This window comes from Chiloscyllium plagiosum, chromosome 3 (genome assembly GCF_004010195.1).
Source record: "Chiloscyllium plagiosum isolate BGI_BamShark_2017 chromosome 3, ASM401019v2, whole genome shotgun sequence".
Classification (NCBI taxonomy): Eukaryota; Metazoa; Chordata; class Chondrichthyes; order Orectolobiformes; family Hemiscylliidae; genus Chiloscyllium; species Chiloscyllium plagiosum.
The window spans coordinates 84,305,118-84,319,949 of record NC_057712.1 but is presented as its reverse complement, the minus strand read 5'-3'; the positions used below and the strand labels follow the sequence as shown (position 1 = coordinate 84,319,949).

At 40.1% G+C, this 14,832-nt stretch overlaps 1 protein-coding gene across 3 annotated transcripts in view; it reads left to right on the top strand.

Annotated features, from left to right (window-relative positions):
- The window catches only part of gpr63 (G protein-coupled receptor 63), a 149,903-nt gene extending 135,864 nt beyond the window's left edge, over positions 1-14,039 (top strand). For all 3 annotated transcript variants that reach the window (XM_043685367.1, XM_043685356.1, XM_043685362.1), the window contains one exon: positions 9,622-14,039. In XM_043685367.1, coding sequence (XP_043541302.1) covers positions 9,786-11,033 — 1,248 coding nt within the window. In that variant the 5' untranslated portion in view covers positions 9,622-9,785 and the 3' untranslated portion in view covers positions 11,034-14,039. The remainder of the gene's footprint in view (positions 1-9,621) is intronic.
- The last annotated feature ends 793 nt before the right edge of the window (positions 14,040-14,832 follow it).

The window sequence follows — 14,832 nt, the reverse complement described above, 5'->3', positions numbered from 1 at the left end:
CCCTGGGGAAAATACTTTGGTTATTCACCATATCCATGTCCCTCATGATCTTATAAACCTCTATAAAGTCAGCCCTCGGTGTTCCAGGGAAAATAGCCCCAGCCTATTCGGTCTCTCCCTATAGCTCAAACCCTCTAATCCTGGCAACATCCTTCAAATCTTATCTGAACCCTTTCAAGTTTTCCAGTGTCTTTCATATAGCAGGGAGACCAGAATTGAATGCAGTATTCCAAAAATGGCCTAACCAATGTCCTGTACGGCTGCTCAACTCCTGTGCTCAGTGTTCTGGCCAATAAAGGCAAGTATTGTAAATGCCTTCCTCACTATCCTGTCTATCTGCGACTCCACGGTCAAGGAGCAATGAATCTGCACTCCAAGGTCTTTTTGTCCAGCAATGTTCCCCAAGACTTAGTATTCTGTCACTACAGTGTATATATGTTGTATCCCTTTTACTTTGGTATTTCTTGTTGAATTGATGATGAGTGTAAGATGAAACAAATGTGGGTTTTCAGTGATACTCGAGTTCTGTACCGCCAAATGACTATAACTGCATCAGAAGCAGTTCAGTGAAAGGTTGTTCAACTGATAGCTGGGCTGGTAGTGGGTGTGGGTTTGGCAGTTACCTTGTGTAGAAGAGTTGGACACACTGGACTGGCATCTATGAGAGATTAGAAGAATGAAAGATGATCTTATTGAGAAATGTTTAGGATGTTTAAAAATTTTGCAGGTTGCATTATGTTCCTGAAAGAAATAGGAATTTTTAAAGCTCAATTTATGGTGAAAACATTTTTTTGTGTTCATTTATAGGAGATGGTGAGAAGCCATTTTGGTGGGAAAATTAAATTGGAAATTGCTTTTGTTTTTGCTGTAACATGATTTTCAGAATGTGGAGTGAAAAATAGTTTGTGACATGCATTGGGAAGAAATAAACCTTGAGGAGAACTGTTTTCACCAATATGGCAAGCTGTAAACCCACAGCAACCTTGTTTTTGGCCGTTGAGGAAGGAGAACATTTACTAGATGGCCATTAGCAGTTCAGAGGTCATGCCAGAGAGAAGAGTTATCCGAAAGTCTTTTATAATGTTATTCTGAAATAATAGTAAGATTGTGCATGAACGTTGGATTGATAATAATTAATCCTTTCACTTCAATTCCAGCAAGCAACTTCTTCAGCTTGAGTGTCTAGCTGACGTTGAGATAGTCCTATTAGCTAGGCCACTTTGCTGAACTACCTTTCATCACTCAGTTTGTAGTTTGCCATATAATCCTCTAATCTCTAGGGAACTAAATAATGTTGTCAAAACATACCATACAATGTAGGAAAACATGATGTGCAGTAAAACTATTTATTGAATTCAAAACTGTAATATCATTTCTTAAAGCTAAACACAAATGATACAACAACTTTTGGATATAAACTGTAACAGATGGAGTTGCAAAGTAATTTTAATAACAGTAAGACTTGAAATTCATAATTGAAATTGTAAGGGCAATTAAACAATGACTTCAAATGGAGATGAGGAAACTTTATTTCTGTGAAGGTTGTGTGTGGCCGTAGATGCAAAATCTTTAAATAGGGGTAGCTAGATTCATGATTACCAAGGGGTTGAAAGATTATTGTTGTATGCAGGAACATAGAGTTAATATTAAAATCAGATCAGCCATGATCTTATTGAATGGCAAAAAAGGCACAAAGGGCTGAGTGGCGTATTCCTTTTCCTTGTTGTACATGTGCAACTGTATGATGGATTAGCAAATCGCAATGGAGGTCAATGTCTGGAACCACAATAATTTGATGAATGAAATCAAAGTAGTAACCAGTTTTAACAGTAAGGTTTCCAGAGTTTATGCGGCCACATCCTTTTGCACAGTTTGGTTGGGTTGACAATTCACAATAGGAGGTTTAGCTTTTGGATTGTTAAGTTAATTAGCCCTTTCAGGAATAGGTAGTCATTTCACTTGGGGTCCTTGGTTCCAGCTGACTCCATCTTGTGCACAAGTATCTTGTATCTTCTATCTTAAAGTTATCATCGCTGATCTCTAACACTTGTAAATGCCAAAGTTATTGTTGGATATCTGAAGCAAACACAGAAAATTCTGAAGGCTTTCTATAGGTATGTCAGGAATAAAAGAATGACTAGAGTAAGATTGGGGCCAATCAAGGATAGTAGGGGGAGGTTGTGCATGGAGTCAGAGGAAATAGGGGAAGCACTAAATGAATATTTTTCATAAGTATTCACACTGGAAAAAGACAATGCTGTAGAGGAGAATACTGAGATACAGGCTATTAGACTAGATGGGATTGAGGTTCACGTGGAGGTGTTAGCAATCCTGGAAAGTATGAAAATAGATAAGTCCCCCAGGCCAGATGGGATTTATCCTAGGATTCTCTAAGAAGTCAGGGAGGAGATTACAGAACGTTTGGTTTGATCTTTGTCGTCATTGTCTATGGGAATAATGTCAGAAGACTGGAGGATAGCAAATGTTGTTCCCTTGTTCAAGAAGGGGAGTAGAGACAACCCTGGTAATTTATAAACAAGTAAGCCTTACTTTTGTTGTGGGTAAAGTGTTGGAAAAGGTTATAAAAGATAGAATTTATAATCATCTAGAAAAGAATAAATTGATTAGGGATAGTCAACATGGTTTTGTGAAGGATAGGCCGTGCCTCACAAACCGTATTGAGTTCTTTGAAAAGGTGACCAAACAGGTGGATGAGAGTAAAGTGGTTAATGTGGTGGATATGGATTTCAGTAAGGCATTTGATAAGGTTCCCAATGGTAGGCTATTGCACAAAATGCATAGGCATTGAGGGTGATTTAGTGGTTTGGATCCGAAATTGGCTGGCTGAAAGAAGACAGAGGGTGGTGGTTGTTGGGAAATGTTCATTCTGGAGTTCAGTTACTGGTACAGTATTGCAAGGATCTGTTTTGCTGTCACTGCTGTTTGCACTTTTATAAAAGACTTGGATGAGAATGTAGAAGGATGGGTTAGTAAATTTGCGGATGACATTAAGGTCGGTAGAGTTGTGGATAGTACTGAAGGATGTTATAGGTTACAGAGGGGCATAGATAAGCTGCAGAGCTGGGCTGAGAGGTGGCAAATGAAGTATAATGTGGAAAGGTGTGAGGGATTTACTTTGGAAGGAGTAACAGGAATGCAGAGTACCGGGCTAATGGTAAGATTCTTGGTAGTGTAGATGAACAGAGAGATCTCTGGTGTCCCTGTACCTAGATCCCTGAAAGTTGCCACCCCAGATTGTTAAGAAGGCATACAATGTGTTAGTTTTTATTAGTAGAGGAATTGAGTTTCGGAGCCATGAGGTCATGCTGCAGCTGTACAAAACACTGGTTCAGCCACACTTGGAGTATTGTGTACAGTTCTGGTCACCGCATTACAGGAAGGATGTGGAAACTTTGAAAAGGTTTCAGAGGAGACTTACGAAGATGTTGCCTGGTATGGAGGGAAGGTCTTACGAGGAAAGGCTGAGGGACTTGAGGCTGTTTTCGTTCGAGACAAGGTTGAGACATGACTTAATTGAGACATATAAGATAATCAGTGGGTTAGATAGGTGGACAGTGAGAGCCGTTTTCCTCGGTTGGTGATTGCTAGCACGAGGAGACATAGCTTTAAATTGAGGGGTGATAGATATAGGACAAATGTCAGAGGTAGTTTCTTTACTCAGCATAGTAGGGGGTGGAATAGCCTGCCTGCAACTTTAAGAGCATTTAAATGGTCATTGGATAGACATATGGATGAAAATGGAATACTGTAGGTTAGATGGGTTTCAGATTGGTTTCACAGATCAGCACAATATCGAGGGCTGAGAGGCCTGTACTGTGGTGTAATGTTCTGTGTTCTATGTTTACTGCAGTTTGAGCACCATCTTCAAAGAGAGAAACAGAGTTAACATTTCAGAAACAACAACAGAACTTGCTGGAAAAGCTCAGCAGGTCTGGCAACATCTGTGAAGAGGAATCAGTTAACGTTTCAGGCCAAGTGACCCTTCCTCAGGACTGATGGTAGCCAAGAAAATGACAATTTTTATGCAGGACATAGGGTGGGCATTGGGGTAAGGAGCAAATGAGAGGTGGTGATGGAGTCCAAAAAGGGAGAAGAACAGTTTTGACAGACAAAAGAATGGATAACGATCTAGCTAAGAGGGTGAAAAGCTGTCAATGGAGACTGTTAGTGGCTGACAATGTAATAGCAGACTGTGTGATCACAAGGCGTGGTGTGTGGGGCACAGGAGAGTTCAAGCCCTCAAGTTATTGAACTCTATATTGACTCTGGAGGTCTGCAGGGTCCCCAAGTGGAAGCTTATGCTGAGCGTCGCTGGAGATGTTGGCCAGGGAACACTGGTGTGCTGAAGAGTGTTCTGCAGCCCTCTGGACTTAATATCAAGTTCAATATCTTTCAGGCTTGAACTCTCCTGTGTCTCAGCCCCCACCCCCCACACACTAGGCCTTATGATCACATAGTCTGCCATTACATACAACCCATTGTCAGCCACTAACAGTCTCCATTAATGGCTATTTACCCTCCGAGCCTGATCACTATCCACTCTTTTGTCTGTCCAGCTGTTCTTCTGTCTCTCTTAGGGCTGTTTCCTCATCTATTATTCATGCTTTACCCTCCCTCCCACTCTATTTTCTGCATAAAAACCATATTTTCTGAGCTACCATTGGTTCTGAGGGAGGGTCTGAAATGTTAACTGTTTTCTCTTCACAGATGCTGCCAGACCTGCTGAGTTTTTCAGTGTTTGTTTCAGATTTTCAGCATCAGTACTTTGATTTTATCTCTGGACGTGATATCACACGCTTTGATTTCTTCTCTCTGTCTTAGAAATATATTGGACTTGTAAAATTACTCATTTTGCATCTATGAGAAAATTTGCTGCAGAAGGTAACCAAGAGAATTGCTCAGCATTGAAGAAACCACATCTGGCAGAGATAAAGTATCCAGCAAATTTGAGAGACATTCTGAGGGTTTGCTAAGCACTTTATGTAATGCATAATATATTCACCAAAAGTCCTGGTCAGTAAAGTTGGTGTATGTGTGTGCTACATGTCTGAAAGGTTCACTTTTCACTTAATGGTTCTTGAAGGTACCAATATTAATCAAACACAGACTTTCTTAAGCATATATCCTTCATTTTAATAAAGGATTCTGCAATGGACAGTTAAAGCAGTGATGTATTACTGCTCATTGGACTCTGGTTTCAATAATAGCTGTCTTAACACTGGGAAGAAAAGGGCTGTAAATACATAGAGTCACAGAGATGTACAGCATGGAAACAGACCCTTCGGTCCAACCCGTCCATGCCAAGCAGATATCCCAACCCAATCTAGTCCCACCTGCAAGCACCCGGCCTATATCCCTCCAAACCCTTCCTATTCATATACCCATCCAAATACCTCTTAAACGTTGCAATTGTACCAGCCTCCCCCACATCCTCTGGCAGCTCATTCTCTACACGTACCACCCTCTGCGTGAAAAAGTTGCCCCTTAGTCTCTTTTATAACTTTCCCCTCTCACCCTAAACCTATGCCCTCTAGTTCTGGACTCGCCGATCCCAGGGAAAAGACTTTGTCCATTTATCATATCCACGCCCCTCATAATTTTATAAACCTCTATAAGGTCACCCCTCAGCCTCCGACGCTTCAGGGAAAACAGTCCCAGCCTGTTCAGCCTCTCCCTGTGGCTCAAATCCTCCAACCCTTGCAACATCCTTGTCAATCTTTTCTGAACCCTTTCAGGTTTCACAACATCGTTCCGATAGGAAGGAGACCAGAATTGCACACAATATTCCAACAGTGGCCTAACCAATGTCCTGTACAGACGTAACATGACCTCCCAACTCCTGTACTCGATACTCTGACCAATAAAGGAAAGCATACCAAACGTCGTCTTCACTATCCTGTCTACCTGTGACTCCACTTTTAAGGAGCTATGAACCTGCACACCAAAGTCTCTTTGTTCAGCAACACTCCCTAGGACCTTTACATTAAGTGTATAAGTCCTGCTAAGATTTGCTTTCCCAAAATGCAGCACCTTTCATTTATCTGAATTAAACTCCATCTGCCACTTCTCTGCCCATCGGCCCATCTGGTCCAGATCCTGTTTTAATCTGAGGTAACCCACTTCGCTGTCCACTACACCTCCAATTTTGGTGTCATCTGCAAACTTACTAACTGTTCCTCTTATGCTCGCTTCCAAATCATTTATGTAAATGACAAAAAGTAGAGGGCCCAGCGCCGATCCTTGTGATACTCCACTGGTCACAGGCCTCCAGTCTGAAAAACAACCCCACCCACACCATCCTCTGTTTTCTACCTTTGAGCCAGTTCTGTATTCAAATGATTAGTTCTCCCTATATTCCATGCTAATCAGTCTCCCATGGGGAACCTTGGTGAATGCCTTACTGAAGTCCATATAGATCACATCTACTGCTCTGCCCTCATCAATCTTCTTTGTTACTTCAAAAAACTCAATCAAGTTTGTGAGACATAATTTCCCACGCACAAAGCCATGTTGACTATCCCGAATCAGTCCTTGCCTTTCCAAATACATGTACATCCTGTCCCTCAGGATTCCCTCCAACAACTTGCCCACCACCGAGGTCAGGCTCACTGGTCTATAGTTCCCTGGCTTGTCTTTATCGCCCTTCTTAAACATTGCCACCACATTTGCCAACCTCCAGTCTTCCAGCACCTCACCTGTGACTATCGATGATACATGTGGGTGGCACGGTGGCACAGTTGTTAGCACTGCTGCCTCACAGCGCCAGAGACCCAGGTTCAATTCCCGCCTCAGGCGACTGACTGTGTGGAGTTTGCACATTCTCCCCGTGTCTGCGTGGGTTTCCTCTGGGTGCTCCGGTTTCCTCCCACAGTCCAAAGATGTGCAGGTCAGGTGAATTGGCCATGCTAAATTGTCCGTAGTGTTAGGTAAGGGGTAAATGTAGGGGTACGGGTGGTTTGCGCTTTGGCGGGTCGGTGTGGACTTGTTGGGCCGAAGGGCCTGTTTCCACACTGTTATCTAATCTAAAAATATCTCAACAAGAGGCCCAGCAATCACTTCTCTAGTTTCCCACAGTGTTCTCGGATAATCCTGATCAGGTCCTGGGGATTTATCCACCTTTAATCGTTTCAAGACATTCAGCATTTCCTCCTCTGTAATCTGGACATTTTGCAAGATGTCACCATCTATTTCCCGACAATCTATACCTTCCATATCCTTTTCCAGAGTAAATACTGATGCAAAATATTCATTTAGTATCTCCCCCATTTTCTGTGGCTCAATACAAAAGCTGCCTTGCTGATCTTTGAGGGGCCCTATTCTCTCCCAAGTCGCCCTTTTGTTCTTAATATATTTGTAAAAACCTTTGGATTCTCCTTAAGTCTATTTGCCAAAGCTATCTCATTTCCCCATTTTGCCCTCCTGATTTCCCTCTTAAGTATACTTCTACTTTCTTTTTACTCTTCTAAGGATTCTCTCGATCTATCCTGTCTATACCTGATATATGCTTCCTTCTTTTTCTGAACCAAACCCTCAATTTCTTTAGTCATCCAGCCATCCCTATCCCTACCAGCCTTCCCTTTCACCCTGACAGGAATATGCTTTCTCTGGATGGTCCCCTGAGGTGATGAGGTTATGGATGGTCTGGGAGATGATGGGACTATGAGGTTGGAGGGTCGCCGCAGCTACTTCCGCCCCCAGTGAAAGAACTCTGTCTGCGTGGCCGCCGCAGCTACTTCCGCCCCCAGTGACAGCCATATCTCCTATTAGTTATGTTAGTCCATCTTTCATTTTAGTGAATATCTAATTGCATGACCATTTTTAATGTTACATTTTGAGAATGCAATTAAAGTAATTTACAGGACATTTTTCTTAAGTGCTGATAATGAATATTAAGCATATAGTATTTTTTCTAAAAGTTTTCATTCTAATTTTGGCTTGGAATGAAAATACTTCCTATATGAAATCCGACAACATTTTGGATTTGATGTCAAATGTGGTGGTCCCAAACCTTGCGAGATTTATTTATTTTGCCTGACTTCCTCCTTTTGATTTTTAATAATTATTTTTCCCAGGTGAGAAATAAAGTGTTAACAGTGTGCATGTATCCTTTGCAAACCTCTTCCCGCCCAATGCACCTCTATTTCCTCCTTTTGAGAAGCTTCTTGAAATCTACCTCAATTGCTGTGATATCGTTTGAGGTTTAGTTTCAATGTTATTTGTTAACACTTTTATGAAGTGCCATGTGATCTTTTATTACATTAAAGATACTGTGTAAATACCATTATTTTTCTTGTAATCTTTCAACCACTTTGGTACAGGCTTAAACTATGAGGTTAATTTGAACAGTCTTCAAATACACAACCCGATTTTATGATGCAAACAAAGGTATGTTTTATAAACCTGTGTGTAATTGCAGTGAACAGCTTAGTTTTTATAGTGAGGCTTTTATTACACTTGCTTCTTTCAGAGATCAATAGATGGCTCAGCGCTGTCAAATCCAACACCAGTTTTGAAACAATGGTTGAGAAATAATTAAAGAAACTCCAAAAGGCTTTGTGCATTAGACAGATTATAAATGTATTTAATTAATGCAGTAGTGTAGCATAATGCTAATGTTTTAAAGGATTCAACTTCTATTTTCACTCAACTTGTGTTTTCACAATTTTACAATTTTTGGTAAATTTACAGTTGCAGAAGGATGTTTGTTACAATTGATCATGTACAGTTCCAACTAATGGTACCTGTGTTTGTCCAGTTGTTGAATGTCTAATCATAACAAGGAGAACGGTCAAGTAGGTTCCCATGAAGTTGAAATGGCTTCAGTACAATGACTTATAATAATAGGTTAAAGTAATGCTCCATGCACACTTGATGATTCCCATTCTTTTGGCTCTTGAAAGTTTTTTTAATAATGTGGCTGGTTTGAAACATGTGTAGAAACCCATTGTATGATGAGTCTCAAAGTAAATGTGAAATTTAAGAGTAGAATTTCTGACTGGCTCTTATGAAGTGGGGATTCCCCCTAGACCATTAGCGATGATTTTCTGGTCCAACTTGCTTTTTCCTAGAAAATGGAAAAAGTAACAATTATCCAGTTTTGTTTACATGATTTATTTCTGTGCATGATTTATTTTTTCAAAAATGGCAATAATCAGTACTTTCAGTAAAACTGATAGTGATAGTTAAGTATACCGATGCAAGATGGATTTTGGCCTGTAAATAGGCCTAACCCTCATCACCATCTGAGGAAGGGAATGGAATACATCTTTCTACAGTGTAGTATTTCCTGTCTAGGCTCCTAATGGCAATGCTGTTCTCGTGCTTCAGAATTTGTCAGGTTACAAGTAATAATGGCATCTTGTGCTAAGAAATAGTCGTGCAGCATGGAAACAGACCCTTTGATCCAACCATGTTCCCAAACTAAATTAGTCTTATGTCCCTGCATTTGGCCCATCGCCCTCTAAACCTTTTTCATTTACGTACTTATCCAAATGTTTTGGACTTAAACTTGATTGAGAATGTGAGTTTGCTATGTGGTAACAAAGTATGAAAGAAGAATACTAGTCATTGCATTGATGTATCTTCCTTTATCTTTTCCAGATTCTGAAACTTTGGAAACCAGTAATACTCTAATCAGTGACAGTTGGTAACTGTACAGCTTCTTGAAGAACCTGCCATTCTGACCAACATGTAACAGTCACGATTTGTCCTTGATTGGTGGTGAAAGATGACGTCTTTACAGTTTGGCCATTGGTCCTAGTATAATGGTTTATTCTCCACTTTTGACTGCACATGCAGGGACCTCAAATAGCACAATTGTCAATTCTGAACATACCTATTTCAACTCTTCAGCACATGCTGTAATTCACAATGAGATGGAACTCTCTGTTGCTGAAGGATCTGCCACTTACAAAACTGCAGAAGGTAATTCCATGGAAAACAGCACAGCAATTCCCACTCAGTCAGTCTATGGGGGGATAGGCCTTCCTGTGCAGATCTTCCTTTCTGCCGTTCTAGTGGTAATAGCTTTAATTTCTTTCCTGGGAAACTTTATTGTCTGTCTCATGGTCTATCAGAAAGCAGCCATGCGATCAGCTATTAATATCCTTCTGGCAAGTTTAGCCTTTGCAGACATGATGCTTGCTGTAATGAATATGCCCTTTGCGCTCATCACTGTTAATACTACACATTGGATCTTTGGTGATATTTTTTGCAGAGTGTCTGCCATGTTTTTCTGGCTTTTTGTGATAGAGGGAGTTGTTATCTTGCTTATAATTAGCATTGATCGCTTTCTCATCATAGTTCAACGTCAAGACAAATTGAACCCCTATCGTGCTAAGCTGCTCATTGCCATCTCATGGGGTATGGCTTTTTGTATGGCCTTTCCCCTTGCCGTTGGTAGTCCACATCTGCCAGTGCCACCTCGCGCTCCACAGTGCGTATTTGGATATTCTACAGATTCTGGTTATCGGGCTTATGTTTTGTTAATAATAATTATGTTCTTCTTCATCCCATTCATGCTGATGTTGTACTCTTTCATGGGTATCCTCAACACGGTCCGGCATAATGCCATTCGGATCCATAGCAGCTCAGATAGCATTTGTTTGGGCCAAGCCAGTAAGCTTGGACTCATGAGCCTGCAGAGACCCTGCCAACTAAGCATTGACATGAGCTTCAAAACACGTGCCTTCACTACCATCCTGATCCTCTTCATTGTCTTCACCTTCTGCTCAGCGCCATTCACCACATACAGCCTTGTTTCTACTTTCAGCAGTAGTTTTTATCATAAAGGTAACTTTTTTGAGATAAGCACGTGGCTCCTTTGGTTAACCTACCTCAAATCTGCACTCAACCCATTAATTTACTATTGGAGGATTAAAAAATTCCGTGATGCTTGCTTAGAGCTGATGCCAAAAACCTTTAAGTTCTTGCCACAGCTGCCAGGACGTACTAGAAGGCGAATTCGTCCAAGTGCCATTTACGTTTGTGGAGAGCATCGATCTGTGGTTTAAGATAGAAGACCTGATATTTTGTTTTAAATATCTTCTTTACTGCCATCACACAACTTGCCAATTAATTTCCCCAAGATTTCCTCCTTCTTAAAAACACAAAATTTTAAATATAGATGGAGCTACATTCTCTGTAGTTGCAAACATTTCTTTAAAATAGTGAATGAATGTTTTTACTGTGTAAATTTGAAACTAATACCCGTGCAATTTGTATACTTTTTGGATACTTTGTAAAATTCAGTCAAGCTCTGCTTCAAAGCTTGTGAATTGTTGTTCATTGGTTTGATGCTGCTAACTTTAGTGAGAATGTGCAATTCAGTGTCTTGTGTTCTGACCACTAAATGGACTGACCTTTATTATTAATATTAATTAAGCACAATTGACCTCTCAGGCTTTATAAAGACAAAAATGAGCACTATATGTTAACTACTTTATTTCTGATTTTCCCTGGAAGAAACAAAAAATGCTTGGTTTATGAAATTATTTTAAGAACTAGAGATCATTTGGTCTGCTGCTGTGCAATTGAGAATTGATATTTAACACAACGTAATACATGTAGTTAGCTTGTTTCACTGTAACGCATAAGAATAACTTTATTTTTACATAGAACTGCTTGAATGAGTGTTTTATTGCCAACTTGGTCCATGCAGTACACTCAGGGAATAATGAATTTATTATGAAGAATTATCCAATTTTCAGTTCTGGTGTGGGTTGATTTTGCTTAAAAATCATGTGGTTCTGTACATTTGCATAAATATCAGTAATAACTTAAAGATACATATACTCTGGAAATATGTAAAAGAGAATTGTGGTTTAAAATGTTTCTTTATTCAGAGCAAAGAAGAGCTTTCTTAGTCTATATTGTGTTGGATAGTGTTTTATTATCTGTAGTAATTTACATATTTGGTTTCCAAGATTATGCTGAAAACACCGTTATTATTAATAATGACAAGTTATATTTGTGCTTTTTCTTAAGCAGCACAAGTTGGCCTGTGCAGTTAGGAATGATTGTCTTTTGATTAAAAGTGAGGGCAGAACTTTGGTAACCTTGCTTGTAAATTCCAAGTACAGAATGTAATCAATTTTTAAAATTTTAATTAGTTTCATTTCTGTGTGATCCATATTTCTTTGAGAGTTTTCAATAGATCAATTTATATAATTGTTTTGTAATTGCATGCACATACAAACTTAATGTTTGAAACTTATTTCTGGATGGTCCTTACTAGATACTTTGTGCTGTGATCACTTGCTTAGCAGGGACCAATCAACTCTGCAATATTACGTTCCTGAACAAATAGCAGACATTAAAGAAAGAAAGGAAAATAAAGAATTGCATTCATATGGCACTTGTCATTGCCTCAGGACCTCCAAAAGTATTTGCAACCAATTAAATACTGTTAAACAAAAAGTGAAAAACCGTGGATGCTGGAAATATGAAACAAAAACAGAAATTGCTTGAGAAACTCAACAGATCTGACCGCATCTGTGAAGAGAAAGCAGAGTCAATGTTTTGGGTTCTGTGACTATTCTTCAGAATTCGGTTCAGAAATTCTGTTGAGTTTCTCCAGCAATTTCTGTTTTTGTTTAAGTACTTTTAAATATAGCCATTATTGTAGAAACTTCAGCATCTAATTTACACTTAGCAATGTCCCACATCAGTAATGGTGGTAATAACCAGAGAATCGGTTTCATTGAAGTTAATTAAGAAGCACAGGTGGGCCAGGCTGATGAACTGCCCTGCATTTCTGTAAATGGTAGCATGGGATCACGGGACAACAAACACGATCTTACTTTTATTTCCTGTCAGAAAGATAGTGTCTCCAATAATGCAGGAATCCCTCAATCTGTACTAAAATATCAGCCAAAATATTGTGCCCCACTGTAGAGTGGAACTTGCATGCACAACAGTCTGACTAGAGTTGAATATACAGCACTGAACCATAGTTGCCACTTGCACCAATGTGGAAAGTCTCACAAATATAAGTCATTCTAATTATTCATGCATTGTAAAGGAATGTTCAAATAAGTCGGAATATTAACCAAGTTAGAAGTTTGACTCTGGCTAAGCCTTAGGCTATTGGACGAATCTAAGAATTAACCTGTGAGCATTCTGCTCCAGAGAGGTTATTATATGAATCCCAATCAGTACTTTGCGTTAATCCCCAATTCTATGGAAGCTGTAAATTTAAACACAAAGTCATGAAAATAATAGTGGTATTGCTATGACATATCTTCCATAAAACTCTTGTTTCTAATCTCTTGCTGGAACCAGTTATCTCAGTCAGCTGGGGGTCTAGTTTTTTGAGTAGTTCTTTACATGGCTGGGAGAACATTGTGGGATGTTAACTTCTACCCATCCTCAACCCTATTGAAGAAACCAGTAAGTGTGGCTGAAGACTCCCAGGTACGTTAGTTGCTGGGCCTGGAAATAAATTGTTAATGCCCTCATACAGAAGACTACCTTGAAGTCTTATTTTAAACAAAAAGCTTTATTTTTATTCTTTCATTGGATGTGAGCAAGGCCAGTGTTTGTTACCTATCCCTGGTAACCTTTTGAAAATGTGATCGTAAGCTGTCGCCTTGAGTGACTGTAGTTGGTGAAGTTAAAATATTTCCACAGTGCTAGTAAGGAGAGAGTTCCAGGATATTGGCACAGTGACAATGAATGCATAGTGACATTGTTCCAAGTGGGATGGTGTGTGACTTGGAGTGGGGCTTGCAGACAGTGGTGTTCCCATGCATCTGTTTCTCTGTTCCATCTAGGTAATGGAGCTTGTGGGATTGGTAGGTGATGTTGAAGGTACTTGGTGAACTGCTGCAGTGCATTTTGTAGATGGTACCGTTTCTGTGAATTGATGTTGGAGACTGAATGTTTAAATTGGTGGATAGAGTTCAGATCATGTCAGTGGTTTTGGCTTAAATGGTATTGAACAGCTAGATATAAAAGAGACCTACGGGGCAACGTTTTCACACTGAGGGCGGTACGTGTATGGAATGAGCTGCCAGAAGAAGTGGTGGAGGCTGGTACAATTGCAACATTTAAAAGGCATTTGAATGGGTATATGAATAGAAAGAGTTTGGAGGGATATGGGCCAGATGCTGGCAGGTGGGATTAGATTGGGTTGGGATGCTTGTTCAGCATGGACGGGTTGGACCGAAGGGTCAGTTTCCATGCTGTACATCTCTATTACTCTATGACCAGTCACATCGAGATACGTTGAGAGAATTCCATTCCTGACTTGTAGATTGCGACATGCTTTAGAGTGCCAGGAGCAGCATTTCCAAACTCTGATCAGCTTTGGTAGCCACAGAATGTCCAAGGTGTGGAAATCAACAATAGCAATGTGATTGAAATTTGAGGAGAAATCATCAGATTCTTTCTTGTTGGAAATGGTCATTGCCTGGCCATTTGTGGCATGAATGTTACTTGCCAATTATCACCCCCAAGCTTGAATGCAGTCCAGGTTTTGCAGCATTTGAATAGGGACTGCATCAGTAATGCTCCTTGAATGCTGTCTGAACTGCTGTGTTCTTCCAGCACCACTAATCCAGAATCCACTGCATCAGTATCTGAGGAGTCCCAACTGGAGTTGAACATTGTTCGGTTGTTAGTGAATAGCCGCATTGCTGACCTTAAAATGGAGCTTAGCTGAAAATGGTTGGGCCTTGGTCACTACCCGAAGGAATTCCTGCAGACGATGTCCTGGGACTGTGATGGTTGACTTTCCAACAACCAAAATTTGTGTTCAACTTGTCTCAAACTCAAGTTGGAGTGATTGTCATTCTATTGTCATTGAATTTA